General features: G+C 41.2%; 1 protein-coding gene across 5 annotated transcripts in view; it reads right to left on the reverse strand.

Annotated features, from left to right (window-relative positions):
- The window catches only part of NME8 (NME/NM23 family member 8), a 54,299-nt gene that overhangs the window by 30,175 nt on the left and 7,033 nt on the right, over positions 1–17,091 (reverse strand). For 4 of the 5 annotated variants that reach the window (XM_049641320.1, XM_049641323.1, XM_049641322.1 and 1 more), the window contains exons 5-10: positions 16,900–16,971; positions 11,809–11,925; positions 8,950–9,016; positions 7,525–7,598; positions 4,510–4,602; positions 2,963–3,150 (exon numbers count right to left, since the gene is read on the reverse strand). In XM_049641320.1, coding sequence (XP_049497277.1) covers positions 2,963–3,150; positions 4,510–4,602; positions 7,525–7,598; positions 8,950–9,016; positions 11,809–11,925; positions 16,900–16,971 — 611 coding nt within the window. The remainder of the gene's footprint in view (positions 1–2,962; positions 3,151–4,509; positions 4,603–7,524; positions 7,599–8,949; positions 9,017–11,808; positions 11,926–16,899; positions 16,972–17,091) is intronic. The other variant, XM_049641324.1, reaches the window with a different exon arrangement.

The following is a 17,091-nucleotide window of genomic DNA, read 5'->3' on the forward strand; positions in this document are numbered from 1 at the left end:
GATGGAAACCCTATGGCTGAAAGGCCAGAATGACCTCTAGGCTACCAGCGAGCAGGTTGTTGTTCCTCTGGTAAGAGCCATTATGGAGCTGGTCCTCAAAGGCAGGGCATTTCAGTAATCCCACTCAGCTCCATCTTGGGCTTTCAGAAGGTCAGGAAGGCTCAGTGAAGTTCAGTGTCAACCTGGTCCCGGGAAGTCACAAGTCTGTGTTTGTTCTTCCCAAGGCTGGTGGTTTTCTCCAGATTCTTGTCCCCTGTGACCTGTCCCCTCCCCTTCTCTTTCGTTCTGTACACAGAGCTCCAGGCCTCACCTGTGGCCAGATGCTTATTAGTACAGGTTCCCTTTGATTCCTGAGAGGCAAGAAAGGTCTGGAGATGGGAATAGATAGTAGGGGTATAGTATTCAGACTGCTCTGATCCAAGAAATACTTTTAAAGATTATTTTAGAAATTGTACCTATTATCTTTAATTTAAATGAGAGTTTTATAAAAGAAAAACCTGCTCTCTACAAGCTATGTCATGTATAGGAGATAAATAGGTTACTAAGAATACAATAGACACTTTGTGTGGCCAGAGAAATGCAATATATTATAGGAGGTCGGAACTATCATCTTTACTCAGTCATAAGGATTTAGAGCAAAAGAGACTTTAGAGATCGTTTAATTTTCACCCATCTCTGTATCCCCAAGACTTAGCACATAGCAGGACTTTAATAAATACTACATAAAGGAAGGATGCATAACAGAATAAATGAGTGAAGGAAGGAAGGAAGGCAGGAGTGAATGAATTAGTGAAGATGGCCAGGAACTACTTATATGACTCTGGACAATGTAGCTAATAGAACCATGCCCTTCCTCTTCTGTAGAATGACAAGAAAGCAGAGATAAAGGACTCTGACCTTTGCATTCTTAATATACTGATTAAGGAGACAGACGTGTAAACAGATAATATACGTGCCATAATCAGAAGTCATCATGAACAAATTTGGAATGTGGATGAAAACCATGGATGCCTGAACCATTTTCCTGATTCCTACTCCCTCCTCCCGGCCAGCGATGGGGTCCAGTGGGCAACTGACAACACGAAGAAAGTTCTCCCAAACCATGTGGGTCCACATGTGAGTTTTTCTCCATTGGGCAAACACTCCAACAAAGACAGGGCGCTCTGTTCACGTTCACAGAAGGAGGCACCTACCACTCCCAGTCTAATTGTCCTGCTTTTAATTTCCCTTCTTCCTCACCCACCAGTACTCCCTTCTCCCAATACCCATAGAGGAAGGTGAGGAGGCTTTGAGGTGGGGGAAGGGCGGCCATAAAGAAAAACAGTGAACAAATGGGTACATCATTCATGAGAGTTTTAGTTCTTTATCCTTTAGGTTTTAGATTTACTTAAAAGATGAAAGTAGCAGGGCACCTGGGTGGCTCAGTTAGTTAAGCATCCAGCTTCAGCTCAGGTCATGATATTCCGGTTCATGAATTTGAGCCCCGCATCGGGCTCTATGCTAACAGCTTAGAGCCTGGATCCTGCTTCAGATTCTGTGCCTCCCTCTCTCTCTGCCCCTCCCTTGTTTGTGCTCTCTCCCTCTCTCTCTCTCTCTCAAAAATAAATAAACATTAAAAAAAAAAAAAAAGATGACAGCAGCTGTACACAGCCCCTGTTATGCTCTGCCTCCAGAACAAAAGCTGTGAAAACAGATTCCCAGACAAACGAACTTGAACCCCACCACTCCATGCTGCCTACTGGTGGCCACTGCTCAGAGTAACGACGGGCCAAACGCAAACGGAGTCTCTAAGTTCAGAAAGGAAATACCGCAGACTTTGCCAAAGCAAGATTAACACATCTCACTCCATGCCCACCCTGCCAATTGCCTAAATTGTTCATCTGATTATGCCGGTATCGAACGTTTGGAGACAACTGCTTTCCAAAGTCAGATGTGACACAGACTTGCCCCAGAACAATGGCACCAGTGGAATACTGACTTCTTTTATGCCAGCTGCTAACAATGAGGGTTTCACAGGACATTTTTTAATGGCTCAGAAGTCCTGGTATGAAGCCTGGTATCTTTTTGAGCACAACTCTCCCCACCAAACCTTCCCTCTGACCACTGACCATCATTCCCTGTTAAAACTGTGAAAGTAAGTACTACTGTTTACAAAGCTCTTTGTCAGCAGCCAACTTACCTATAAGTCCCTCTATCCCACTCAAAACTTGCAACGAATGACATTAGTTCCTGCTACCTAAAAAGCATCGGTAGGAACCAGCAGATGTAGCTAGTCAAGAAAAGCTACTGCACACATTAATAGGACAACAAGGAAAGTTCTGGAGATTCCTGGCCAGAAAATGCAGTGAAGATGCTCTGTCCAGCCACATGATGAAATCTCAAGACTCAGAGACTCTCACCCACCTTTCTTTCAGACATAGTTCCAATGACTCTTGGGTGGACTTTCTGAGTCTTCGGGGGAATAAAAGGCACAAACGCCAGTGCATGAAACCGGGACTGTATATATTACATTCATTTTCAACTATTTAAAAACCCATCAGTGAAAACATACAACCATTCAGTTCTTAGCAATTCATAACCAACTGCTGAAAGTAAGAGGGGAGAGTACATCTGATGTCTTTAGGACCCGGAGCAAGTGGGAGTGAATGTGGGGAGACAGCAGAAAAGATAGACCTGGCAGGGATTACACATGGTCCCAATCTATCCCTGGGGCCCCAGGTTGGGAGGCCACACTGGTGTGCCCAGCTTTAGAAAGACAAACGTAGACTGTAATCCTCTTGACATACACTTTCAGGGAAATCCCAGCTTTGCCGAATATACACTTTTTTAGACTGACTGGAAGAAATACTTGTGGTTCCAACGTAAAAATGTGTGTTCTAAATGTGTACCTCAAAATGTGTTTGAGGTATTTGGACACTACGCTTCACTACGTCTTCATACAATGTAAATGGTCTCGAGTTACCTGTACCGCTTCTCCTTCCTCAGCGTAGGTGGGGCCACCTCATGGTGATTATCCTCATACACTTTAGTTTCAGTCTCGGGATTGGGTTCAGTTTCTTCCCAGACAGGCTGTTCTTCATTTCCTTGAGATATCACTAGAATATGGCTCAGGCCATTTGTCATAAAAAGGACAAAATCTTCAAAGTCAGGCTACAAAATAAGAGGATAAACTACCTACTTCAGGCTTCTGATATGGATCGACAAAAATGGCAGCCACCACCCAACTCAAGCAACATCCTCCCCTTCATGATCACAGGGCAAGGGAGTGTTCTCTTTATAAGCCCACTGCTAACAAACACATCTTTGAAGGATAAAGGTTCACAGCTAACAGGGATTGATCTTAAAGATGATCTAATAACCATTCTCGAACTTCAGGATGCTTCCAGATCATCTGACGGGGCTTGCTGAAACACAGATTTGGAAAGTCCAATCCCAGAGTTCATGATTCAGTAGGTTTAGGATGGGGCTTTAGAATTAGATTTTCTCAAAAGCTCCCAGGTGATACTGAGGCACCCGGTCCAACCTTTTCCTGGGGCCAAGAGAGATGGTTGGAGTGTCACAGCCAGCTGACAAAGTGCTGTTCACTAGAGCTTTCTCTGATGACAAAACACATTCTGTGCTCTCCAACATAGGTAGCCACATGCAGCTACTGAGCACTTGCAACTGAGACTCTGAATTTTTTATTTGATTTGGTTTTAATGAATTTAAATTCAAACGGCCACAAGTAGCTAATGGCTACCATATTGGACAGTACATTTCTGGAAGCTATGTCTTCTGACCCCTAAATCACTGAACTTTCTCGAACACAGCACTGTCTTTCTTAATACTCCCCTAGGCAAAAGAGAAAATAGCTCCAGACACAGGCTTTCAGATAATGAAAGGATTAAAGCTTCCCTGTGAGCCTTTATGACAAGGAGCCTTCAACCTGGGATAAAAATCTATCGGAAAGTCCTGGCTATTCACTTCCAGAGGCCAATGCAGAAAGTCTGAGAGGACATAAGTTAAATAGGTCTTCACTCCAACAAAATACAATTGGACCATCTGCTTTCGCTCAGCTGCCACTGTTTCTACTGGAGACTGCATCACTGCCTTCTTTGGCATTACCACGATATGGACACCAACAGGACAAGAGAAGCTTATTTGGCTAGTTAGACTTATCCGTTTGTTTTTCTAAAATAAGGACTCAGGGGCACCTGAGTGGCTCAAGCGGTTGAGCGTCCTACTTCGGCTCAGGTCATGATCTCGCAGCCTGTGAGTTCGAGCCCCGTGTCGGCCTCTGTGCTGACAGCTCGGAGCCTGGAGCCTGCTTCGGATTCTTGTCTCTCTCTCTCTCTCTCTGCCCACCCCACCTCCCCACCTCCCACTCATGCTCTGTCTCTCTCTCTCTGTCAAAAATAAATAAACAATAAAAAAAAAATTTTTAATAAAAATAAAAATAAAATATGGATTCAAAATATACACTGTATTTGAAAACACAGTGGCTTTTTTTTTTTTTTCTAATTTTCTTACCTGGTCTGCTATTCGACTGTAGAAGTCCCTTACTTGCTGTTCAGTGAGCACTCTCTTATCCTCTATTTCTATGACAAATCCTGCCTCGAGAATCTTCCAGTAGAGAGGAAGGTCAGATCCAGACGTGTTATGGGACCACATGTAAAACAAGTCAAGGACATTTGTTTCCTGTGCTTAACAGATTTGAATGAGTTTTCAGGTAAAATACTTCAATACGATCCATAAGGCACTAGGTTTGAAGAGGCTTAAAAATACATGAACAAAGAAGGCCCTTTTCAGGCCTCCTATATTTCAGTTTTTAAGGCTTGAACCAGAGACTCCACAGTATTTCTATTATTTAAGTGACTTTCCCCAAAATGTGAAAGAACTAACTAAATTTCAAGGGAAAATACCGTGTTCTGAATCATTCATAAAGACATAAATTAATAAGCATTTTTTTAACCATCTATCTTCAAAATCGTTTTAACATTTTTTAAAAGGCCTTCCTTTGTTGAGGCTTTAACTCATAATCTAGTCTAGTTTATAGCAAAAAAAAAGAACTATCCAAATGATGGGGAAGGATAGAATTTAACATTTAGTCGTGATTTATCATTAAAAAAACCCTTAAATTAATGATAAATCCAGTTTGTGTGCCACTCAAGTATGGTAAAATGAAACAAAGAGAAGTTTTGAGACAAATAAGACAAATCTAATGAGGTACTAAATGATGAAATATAAGTATAATCCGGGTTCAAAGCAACTCAGGAATGACATCAAACAACACCAATAATTTGAGCTCTTTTTGACCTGGGAGTATCCAGCACCAGGTACCTTTTGCTTCTATTATAAAAGTCAACACCGGGGGCACCTGGGTGGCTCAGTGGGTTAAGGGTTCAACTTTGGCTCAGGTCATGATCTCGTGATTTGTGTGTTCAAGCCCCACGTTGGACTTTGCGTTGACAGCTCAGAGCCTGGAGCCAGCCTGCTTCAGATTCTGTGTTTCTCTCTGCCCCTCCCCAGTTCATGCTCTCTCAAAAATAAATACATGTTAAAAAACAAATGTTTTTAAAAGTGTTTTAAAATAAATAAATAAAATAAGTAAAATAAAATAAAATAAAATAAAAGTCAACACGGTACTTGTTCTGCTTTCATTTGTCTCGTTGATATGGCAGAGCATTACTTACATCTTTCTGAACCCTCTTCTGACTGTCCCATTTGAGTAACTTCTAAATATTCAAATCATGTCTTTGTTACATTACTTAGAGTCTGACAACAGAAAATAAAATCCAAGAAATATTTAAACTCGATAACTTCTCCTTTACCCTAATTGAAAAATAGAGTGTGCTCATTTTCTTTCTATTCAAAACATTCTTTTTTTTTTAACATGAAATTTGTGGTCAAATTGGTTTCCATACAACATGCAGTGCTCCTCCCAATAGGTGCCCTCCTCAGTGCCCATCACCCACACCCCCCTCCCACTCCCCATCAACCCTCAGTTTATTCTCAGTTTTTAAGAGTCTCTTATGGTTTGGCTCTCTCCCTGTCAAAGCACTCTTTAGATTTTTTTGTCCTGTTTGTTATTAGCCCTTTACTGTATTCCACAGAGGTGAGGTATTTAGGAGATACTTGTAATTTACATATCTGAAATGTTATTTACTATGTCAAAACAATAAAAAGATCAAGATGAACTTATGATTAATTGTACTGCCCCAACTTAAAAAGAATTATAGAATCTTGAAAAATCGTTACTGTGTCCTAGCTATTCAAACACATTCGAATAAGGAAGAGTAAATCATTGCATTGTGATATTATTTCTTAAAACTTTATCAAGTGTAAGAAACATATGGGGGATTGGGGTACAGTTTTGTGCCCCCCTAACATACACACCAAAATCTGGAAGGAAAGGGCTACCCTTAGAGAGTGATATGACTTAAATCAACTCACAAATGGAAGAGACCATAAATACTATGATCATGGACCATCTACTTTAGTGTAGTTCAGTCAACGAGAACACTGCTGTAGCTAAAGAAAGAATGCATGATGGGAAGTTCATCAGGAGACCTCCAATCCCTCCTGATAGCTCCCTAGGTGACACCCTCTATTTCACAGACAACATTCTTTCAAATTTCAATTTACTGACGCTGTTTCAACGCCAAGTCATTGTTAAGGAGTCAGCAAAGTACTGCCTCGTTTTGGAAATAAAGCCTGTTGGAGTGCAGCCACTCCCATTTGTATACATCCTGCTTATTGCTGCTTTCTCAATGCGATGGCAGTTAAGCAGTGGTGACAGAGATCATATGCCCCACAAACCTGAAACGGTTACTCTCTGGCCCTATACATCTGCTGACCTTTGGATTAGAATGCAATTTTCGGGGCGCATGGGTGGCTCAGCCGGTTGAGCATCAGACTTCAGCTCGGGTCATGATCTCACAGTCTGTGAGTTCAAGCCCCGCGTCGGGCTCTGTGCTGACAGCTCGGAGCCCGGGGCCTGTTTCAGATTCTGTGTCTCCCTCTCTCTCTGCCCCTCCCCCGTTCATGCTCTGTCTCTCTCTGTCTCAAAAATAAATAAACATTAAAAAAAAATTTTTTTTAATAAAAAAAAGAATGCGATTTTCCTCTTAAAAAATTTATTTTGGCTCTAAAGCAAAACAATAAATGCTTCCTTACACTCCCATGTATCTAAAAAGGACCCTGCATTTGTCACAACATACAGGAAACAAAACAAACCAATGTGAGCTTATAACAAGTTTGTGTTGCTAATAACTAAACGGGAAGAACATGTGTTATCATCCAATATGAGGGCTATAATTTTTATCATTAATATTGGACACTGGTAGAGCAGAGTTATTTAAATAAAGATGCTTGAATAGGCCCAGCCTTGGTAAAGACAATACATTCAGAGCCTTTAAAGATAACTAGCACCAGAAATTTGTTATGTTCTATTTTACTCTAAACAGTAAGCTTGTCTCTAAATTGACAATTAAGAGGTTGTTATGCTGCAATTAATTTAAAGTAAGGTTGGAAAATATCACTTACTTTTTTTTTAATTTCTAAAGATTTTCTAGCAATCACAGCATCGGGCTTGATAATAGCAATACTGTATAGTTGCTCTAGGGAAAAAAAATAGAAGAATTTCATTTTCTTGACACAAAGTCTAGATAATGAAGGATTTGGCAATTAGAAATGTAAAATATGGAGTGCCTGAGTGGCTCAGTCCGTTAAGCGTCCAACCTCAGCTCGGGTCATGATCTCACAGTTCATGAGTTCGAGCCCCACATCGGGCTCTGCGTTGACAGCTCAGAGCCTGGAGCCTGCTTCGGATTCTGTGTCTCCCTCTCTCTCTCTGCCCCTCCTCCACTTATGCTCTCTCTCCCCCTCTCTCAAAAATAAATAAACATTAAAAAAAAAAATAAATGAAATGTGAACTGTTAATGTCCAGTGCATGTGCGTCCATTGACAGCTTTGCTCTTATTACAGCATTCCAACTACCAAAGAGTTTCTGCTTAGAACCAAAGTGCAGCTCCTATCTTTGCATGCAGGACAAACATTCACAACAATTGGTGGTCCAGAGGCAAAAAGAAAAAAAAAAAAGTTAGGTGGGCACTAGTTATTTTAATACAATGGGTTAAAATCACACCCATGATCCATCCAGCTCAGTATCACTGATGAGTAGAGCTACAATGCAAGCAAAATTACACACTGATGGATTTGACCATCTACAGAATTATCCACATTTATCTACACACTCTTCTTTTTTTTCTTTTAATTTTTTTTTAAATTTTTTTTTTAATGTTTTTATTTATTTTTGAGACAGAGAGAGACAGAGCATGAATGGGGAGAGGCAGGGAGAGAGAGAGACACAGAATCAGAAGCAGGCTCCAGGCTCTGAGCCATCAGCCCAGAGCCTGATGTGGGGCTCAAACTCACGGACCATGAGATCGTGACCTGAGCTGAAGTCGGACGCTTAACCGACTGAGCCACCCAGGCGCCCCTCTACACACTCTTCTGATGAGTTTTTAGTGCATAATAGCTCGCTGAGCATGCTGTTTGTCTCTGCTCCAAGGTATGAACACACACTCACACACCTACACAGACAATCCACACACGAGATCGTTAACTGGAAAGTAAACCGGTGTGTGGGTCATTGAGGAAGAAATTGTTTTCATGAGGTTCTGGAAGATGATGAAGGATTAAATAAGAGGAAGCTGCTGTCTAGTTAGTCACAGGGGACAGGAATGCCCGGTCCCGGGTAACCTCAGAAAGGCTTCAGAAACAGAGACCAAAGGAAAGGCAAGAGGAACAAAAAAGTTTGCTTTTTAATAGCGGAATCTCATATTAGCCTACCAGTCCCTTACCAATGACATTGATGTCACGACCAGCTTTTTGTTCTTGCAAGTAGTGCCTTAATGAGCATCCATGTACATGAATCCCTTGCCATTACTTTGAAGGAAATTTACTCACCAGCACTTTCATAGGGTGATTCCTCACCATCTTCCGCATCTGAGTCCACAAACACAATTTCATGATACTGTGGAAGAGAAATGCAAGTCGAAGTTATATTTTAATATGATAGGAAAAGAATTTTTAGAAATTTTTTTTCTAATAAATATCTATAATCCAAGGGATAGAAGGTAAAGTGGGAATGTGCCTGCATTTATCTAACACTACTTTTCCTGATCTTCCCACTAAAATAAAATAAGGAATGTTGAAAATGATTGGGGTGGGAAGGCTATCAGAAATCATGCATATATGCTGTTTGGAAAATGATCAACAACCAAAAAACCTTAAAATTTAAGAAGAACACAAGGAATAAAATAAGAAAGAAGCAGAGATTAATAAGTAAGAAAGCGATTAATACACAATTATCATGTTATAGATCAAAAGGGCATTTGATGAGTTTCTAGATCTAATCCTGACCATTACTCTTGGTAAACTAGCAACAGCAAAAATACCTCCTTAACTTATAAAAAAAAAAAATTTTACTGCTCAAAACAACAGCCAATTTTCTACCATAGGGTAAAAAACTAGGAAGGATGGGGATGGGGTGCCTTAATTTTTTGAGAATCCCTTAAAGTGCTTCTGTGATTCTGTTTTAACTACTGGAAAGGTATAGACATTTACATATATACATTTTTTGGCAAGAGAATGCATAATGTCAGAGTCTCAATGAAATAAAGACCCCCAAATGTATGGAAATGACTATACTGGAAGCATTTGTTCTTACTATAATCAGGAATCAGATAATCATGCCAGCTATAACTTCAGATTGATCTGACTTTATAGTTGCTGAACGTATGCTGGCCAGTAGGGCAGCCACTAACCACATAAGATTATTTCAGCCTTGAAGTGAAATTAGTCCAAATTAAGATGTGCCATAAGTGAAAACTACACAGCACATTCCAAAGATTTAATATGAAAAAAAAATGATTGTAGAATACCTTATTTTTATATTGAGTACATCCTTAAGTGGAAATCTTTTTAATACACAGGATTTAAAATTTGTAATTTCACTTCTTTCTTTTCTGTTGTTTTCAGTGTGACTAGTAGCATATTTTCAATCATGGATGTGGCTCACAACATGACTTGCACTTTATTACTATCAGACAGGGTTGTGCTAGACCAGACAATTAGATAAGAAAGCTAAATAGCAAAAGCAGTCAACAAAATGGAATAATAAAAATAAATATATTAATACACTTCTTACATTCACACTGCTATTAGTTAAAACAGGATATCATCCTGTGACAACAATCAGACCAACAACAATACAAACGCAAAACAGAGCACACATAGAGAAAACTGGATAGAATTAAGCCATTAGGAGTTTATATTCAGGAGTCACTCTGCCTGACATGAAATTCTGGTTTCACCATCTACTGGCTGCCTGTTTCTGGGGAAATGACTCAATGTTTTTAAGCCTCGTCTTATTGTTTGTAACTCTCTCACAATATTTCTTGAGATTCCCATTCAAGATGCCAACATAGAAGGCTCCTGAACTTACCTCCTCCCATAAACACGCCAAATCTACAGCTATATACAAACAAATTTCCTCTGAAAGAAACCCAGAGAAAGCCTGAGCAACTCCTACCCATCTGGTAAATGAGGGGGGAAAAAACCATATTGAAATGGGTAGGAGAGGTTGATATACAACTCGACCATAAACTTCACCCCCACCACAGGGACACACCATTGGGAGGGAACAACCAGCATCTCCCTGAGGAGTGAAGGGTTTGGACTCCACATATAATGCCCCAGATTTTAAGACTTCCAACTGAGAGACAGGTCCCCAAAATGCCTGGCTCTGAAAGCCAACTGGGACTTGTGTCCATGAGTCCCAGGGGGTCACGGTAAACAAACAGTTCTTAACAGGCCAGTAAGAACGGGGTGTGGCCATCCTATCAAGGCTCAGGGTACCAGCAGCTCAATGACCTGCCCAATTTTTCTCTGAAAGAAGCCTATTTGACACTCTTGAAAGCTGTAGCCTGGGAGTCAAGCTCCTAAACTAACACAGAACTAGCAGCTGACTGCAATCCTTTCTGGAGACCAGGGAGGCCAGCAGGCGCCATCTTTGTACTTTCTCTCTGCCTGGATCCAGGTGGCTGATATCCACATGAACATGGCTTGAGCACACACCTGGCACCCCACCCCAAAAGAACACATCCTTTTATAGCCTGGTTCTGGCAGCCAGCAGAGCTAGCGTTCGTGGGTTCAGCACACCCGGCAATGGATAAACCATCCGTACAGAAAATCAGTGAGAAGACACTGGACTTAAACTATATGTTAAACCAGATGGACTTAATATTTTCAACACATTCCATTCAAAAGCAGCAGAATATACATTCTTCTCAAGTGTACATGGAACATTCCCCAGGATAGATCATATGCTAAGCCATATCAAGCGTCTTTTCTCACCACAATAATAGGAAACTAGAAACCAACTATAAAAAGAAAAGTGGAAAATTCACATATCTGTGGAGATTAAACATGTTACTGAACAACCAATGGGTCAAAGAAGAAATCAAAAGAGAAACTAAAAAATACCTGAGACAAATATTTAAAAAAAAAAAAAAAAAAAAAAAGGGCGCAGGTGCCTGGGTGGCTCAGTCAGTTAAGCACCAACTTCAGCTCAGGTCACGATCTCAGTCCGTGAGTTGGAGCCCCACGTCGGGCTCTGTGCTGACAGCTCAGAGCCTGGAGCCTGCTTCAGATTCTGTGTCTCCCTCGCTCTCTGCCCCTCCCCCACTCATGCTCTGTCTCTCTGTCAAAAATAAACATTAAAAAAAAATTTTTTTTAAATAAAATAGTAATCTAAAGTATTACCTGAGGGCGAACCATTTCACCTGCTTCAATTTTCCTCTCCTCATCAATCAAATTAATAATTTTTTGATTAACAAGTGGGGCATTTGCACCAATGATCTTTGCAATAATTTTGCCATTCTATAAGGGAAAAGAAAGCATAAAGGAAACTCATTTTCAGGATAAATCTGGAATTCAACTTGACTAAGTCACCCCATGTGGCCTCACACCCCCATCAATTCTTTTTAGCTATTACAATTAGCCATTTTAATCTTTTTTCTTCATATTTATTTATTCATTATTCATTTTGAAAGAGAGAGAGAGAGAGAGAGCAAGCGGGGAAGGGGAAGGGGAAAAAGAGAGGGAGAGGGAGACTGCATGCTCTGAATACATACTGTCAGTGCAGAGCCCGACGTGGGGCTCAATCTCATGAACCACGAGATCATGACCTGAGCTGAAATCAAGAGTTGGACACTTAACCGACTGAGGCACCCACGCACCCCTGCAATTAGCCATTTTAAAATAAAGTATTAGTGATGTAAAAGTACGTCTTGATTTAAAAATCCCAGCTCTTTGGGGCGCCTGGGTGGCTCAGTCGGTTAAGCGGCCGACTTCGGCTCAGGTCACGATCTCGTGGTCCGTGAGTTCGAGCCCCACGTCGGGCTCTGTGCTGACAGCTCAGAGCCTGGAGCCTGTTTCAGATTCTGTGTCTCCCTCTCTCTGACCCTCCCCTGTTCATGCTCTGTCTCTCTCTGTCTCAAAAATAAATAAAAACGTTAAAAAAAAAATTTTAAAAATCCCAGCTCTTTGAGTTCTACTTCCACGTTGCCTGTCCTCCTTCAACCAAAGGCAAGGCAGCCCTGAATTACATTCAACAGTTCTGTACAGGCCTCCCAACCTTGCCTTCTCTAATTATTATTGACACTATGGCCCCTTTCATCCATCTTTCAATGTATATTTACTAAAATCTGTCTACTGGCACAATACCAGGCATGATGGCATCGAATGGCAGTCCTGGTACATGGCCTAATTACATCACAAAAAAGGAGGAAAGAAAAACCAACACAGACAAAATATGTAAAATAACAATCATGACAAGTACCACCAAGAGAGGTACAAAGCACTGGGAGTATCTACAAGAATTTGTCATGGTCAAAGAGATCAGCAAAGGTGCTTACTGATATCAGGGTTAAAATGTGTAAGATGGGTAAGAGATAAGTAGGCAAAGTGGAGAAGAAAGAGTATTCTAGACAAAAGGGATAGAGATGCAAAGGTCCTGAGGCCAGAAGGGAATATGGCAAATGTGAAGGCCAGCTGAGAAAGTGAGGGGATGCCTGGAATGAGAAAAGGCCCAACAGTGAAGGGGAACCAGACCATGCAGAGCCTTGTGGGTCATGGAACAGCATAGCCTTTAACCTAAATGCAGTGGGAAGCCTTAGGCATCGTTTAAACAGAGGCAGTGACCACAATTAGAACTGTTATTTGTAAAGATCCTTTCACCTACCATGTTTAGAGTCAGAAGGGAGCAGGAGAAGATGTTTGTATACAAAGTAGGGCTATCCTAGAGGTGATGATGAGAGAGATGATTGCTCAGTCTATGGCTGTGGTGACGGAGATGGAAAGAACGGAAAGATGCAGATGAGTGTGAGAAAGACTTGGGTAATGAAACTGACAGGTCCAAGGTCTGGAGTGTTTTGGGTGTGATGTTTTTGTCAAGAAAGTAGATAAATTAAGATGTTAAGCACCAAATGAGGTGACACTTAGAAGACCACATTTCCTGGGGATGGCGGGGTGGGGGACGGGTCTGGTGTTGGACCAGTCCCTTGTGAGACGCCCTTGAGACACCCAAGAAGGATGTCAGAACACCAGTTGCATACACACCTCTGGAGCTCAAAGTATAGGAATCGGCTGAAGATGTAAACTTGAGTTCTTTATATACAGGTGGAGACAATGGAAACTGTGTGGAGACAATTTTCTAAGGAAGGTATTAGCATGATAAGATCAAAATTTACTGGCTGAATTAAGAAACGTAAACCTGCGGGGCACTTGGGAGGCTCAGTCAGTTGAGCGTCCAACTTTGGCTTAGGCCATGATCTCCTGGTTCATGAGTTCAAGCCCCATGTCGGTCTTTGCACTGACAGCACAGAGCCTGCTTCAGATTCTCTGCCTCCCTCTCTCTCTGCCCCCACCCCTGCTCATGCTCTCTCTCTCTCTCTCAAAAATAAATAGACATTAAAAAAAATTTTTAAAGAAAGGTAAACCTGGAAAGGTGATGGAGGGGAATAGCATCTAGGTAGGCAAAAGGGAAACCAAGTAACAAAGCCAAAAGAAGCCAATGTTTCAAAAAGGAGGGCATGGCCACCACATTCAATACATGTGAGAGGTATAGCATGATGAATCTCAAAGTGTCCACGTATTTAACAACAGGCTGGTAAGTGGGTACATTGGCAACAGCAAATTTGCTTGAATAATCAGACAGAAGGCAGATTGGATGGGTTGAGGAATTCATGGAATGTGAAAAAAAAAAAGTGGAGTAAAACTAAATATACAAACTCTTCTGAGAAATTTAGCTATGAGGTAAAAAAGGTGGGTGATAGCTGGAGAGGGGTGTGGCACCAAAGAAAGTATTACTTTTTAATTGGAAATATTTAACCATCTTCAAAGGACATTGAAAGGATCCAGGTGAGAAAGGCTTAAATAAATACTGGCATTCTAGTTACCATTCCCCACTAAAAGGAACTTTCCAACAATTCTGGGGGCCTTCTAAGGCGCCTTGCAAAAGCCTTTCCTGCGGAAAGTTGCTGAAATGAATTTCTTGTCAGCTAAGGGTGGGGAGCAATACAAAGAGCCCCCGTGGGGACATTTTTTTTTTTTTTTAAAGAAGGGATGATGTGATGGGGATTGTGTGCTCACAGACTAGATTCTTAGATAAAGGATTATAGGTGTGGTTATTGCAAGGAGCATAACAAAATCTGAGGCATAACTACATGAGCAACTGCTTGAGGTCCACTGGAGAAAAGTTTACGGGCAGTTAGGGCGTCAGGAATTGAGAGGCCAGGATATTGGGCAGGTTGCCAATGTGGATGCTGAAGTCCCTGGGGTGACGGCAGGACACGGGTTTGAAAGGAAGCCTTTGAGGCACACGCCAAAGTCCTCAGTCATCGACAGAACTGATTTGAAGTCCAGTAAATGACAGGAGTGCGGGTGGGGGGAGAGGAGGTTTAGCCAAATAGCTAAATTAGCAAGGAAAAGACCTCTAACTGGCAAGGAAAAGCAAGTTATCAAAGTAAGAAGAAGTAAAGGGAATACCAATTCTACTTCTGGCCTCAAGACACATAATCTGAGACACCAGTCACCACTCTGGGCTGCAGAGAAACGTGTCCTAAGTTACGAGCCAGATTTAAGGTAAGTCAAGGAAATGTCTTGAGGCCCAGAGCCGTGACTAAAGAGTTTAGGAAGTGTGCTAATTTCTTCTCTCAATTCCAGACATCACACAATGAAAGGGTTTTTGTGAGCATGGGGGGAGAACGGGAGAACTGAGTCAGGAAAAGAAAATTCTGAGCATTAGAAGGATGAACACTGCACGATTGGGAAGAAGGGAGGACTCCTACTCCTGGCACTGATTGCAGATAAGATAGCCCAGATAACTGGGCTGGATGGTCCAGTCAAGGAGGGTGGGTCTACTGAACAGGCCTGACTAACCCTGCAGGGTGATGATGGCGGTCCCAGAGCTCCAGCCTCTATGTGGCCGTACCCCTGGCCAGTCTTCCTCGGTTCCATGTTCCTAACTGCTACTGCTACGAGTCTCCTCACTGTTCCTAATACTAGCCCACCAATCCCATCTCTGGGTGTTACCCACTCTGCTTCCGAAACTTTATCTAGGCCCAGGGTCAACGAACAGTGACCCAGCACAGAGACTGCATTTTGACAAAGCTAAAAAGACTTACTACCTGACCCTTTACAGAAAAAGCCAGCTGACGCCTCATCTAAATCATCAAATCCTACATGTCCAACTGAGAGCAAGATCTGAAGGCAACGTCTAATATTCAATGAACCTAGGAATTCAATTCCTTGAAATAGTTGCAAGGGACTTATTTAACAGAAGCAAAAAGTTATATCCAAGAAATGATTTTTTTTTATGTTTATTTCTTTTGAGAGAGTGAGCAGGGGAGAAGCAGAGAGAGAGGAAGAGAGAGAATCGCAAGCAGGCTCCACGCTGTCAGTGAAGAGCTTAACACGGGGCTCCATCTCATGAACCATGAGATCATGGCCTGAGCCAAAATCAAGAGTTGGGCCCTTAACCAACTGAGCCACCCAGGCGCCCGTACCCAAGAAATGTCTTTAAATAGCTATTTCTAATACAAAAAAATAATAATAATCGAAGTATCCAATAGCAGAGGAACAGTCCAAGCCCTCCCTGGGAAGCCTTTCCTTACTATCCCCACTTCTCGGGTTCTGTAGTAGCTACACTCCAGGCCACATAACTTGGCTTTTAACTGTATATACTCTCCTTCTAGAAAACAGCCCTTACCATGTCTTCCTGATTATCAAAGTTGTATTTCATCACAGAATATTTGGAAAATATTAAAAAGTATAAAGAAGAAAACTCAAATATTGCATCCTTCCCCCATACATAGAAAACCACTATTAACAATTTGGTGAATACTCTTCCTGTCTTCTTCCTTCTACACATTTCTACATACAGAGATCAAAGCAACATATATTATAAAATAGTGATCATATAGGTATTTCCTTGTATTTCTATACACGAATACTTACAACCAATTCTCTCCTACTACATATCTAGGAAATTTCTCATTTTTCACTCCTGTAAATAATCATTCAGCATACCAATTTCTGATTATTTCCTCAGGAAAGGTAAATACTTATTTTTCTCTTTCCTGATAAACTCAGTGTGTGGTAGTCTAACCTCCTCAACCCATTACAGGCTTCTAGAGGTCACGTTACCAAATATATTAATAGACAAGGAAAGACAAGGCAAAAAAAAAAATCGGCAATTATTATAATCAGAAAATAATAGTACCACGGTAATTTTACAATATTTAACTGTAAATTGGAATCTGATGATATATTTTAGATGATGAAGATACTTACGACACTAAAGAGAAAAACAGGTTCACATTTATCTCTAAATGACTGCAAAGTTACAATGTTGTCAGCTTCTGCCTGAAAAAAAATACATGTTATATAATAATAAAAGAAGCTATATCCAGGTCATGAGATACACAAGGTTGAAAACAATGCAGATCACATAAAGTTTTTATTGTGATGTTTCCTACAGCATTT

Source organism: Panthera uncia, chromosome A2, assembly GCF_023721935.1.
Source record: "Panthera uncia isolate 11264 chromosome A2, Puncia_PCG_1.0, whole genome shotgun sequence".
Lineage (NCBI taxonomy): Eukaryota > Metazoa > Chordata > Mammalia > Carnivora > Felidae > Panthera > Panthera uncia.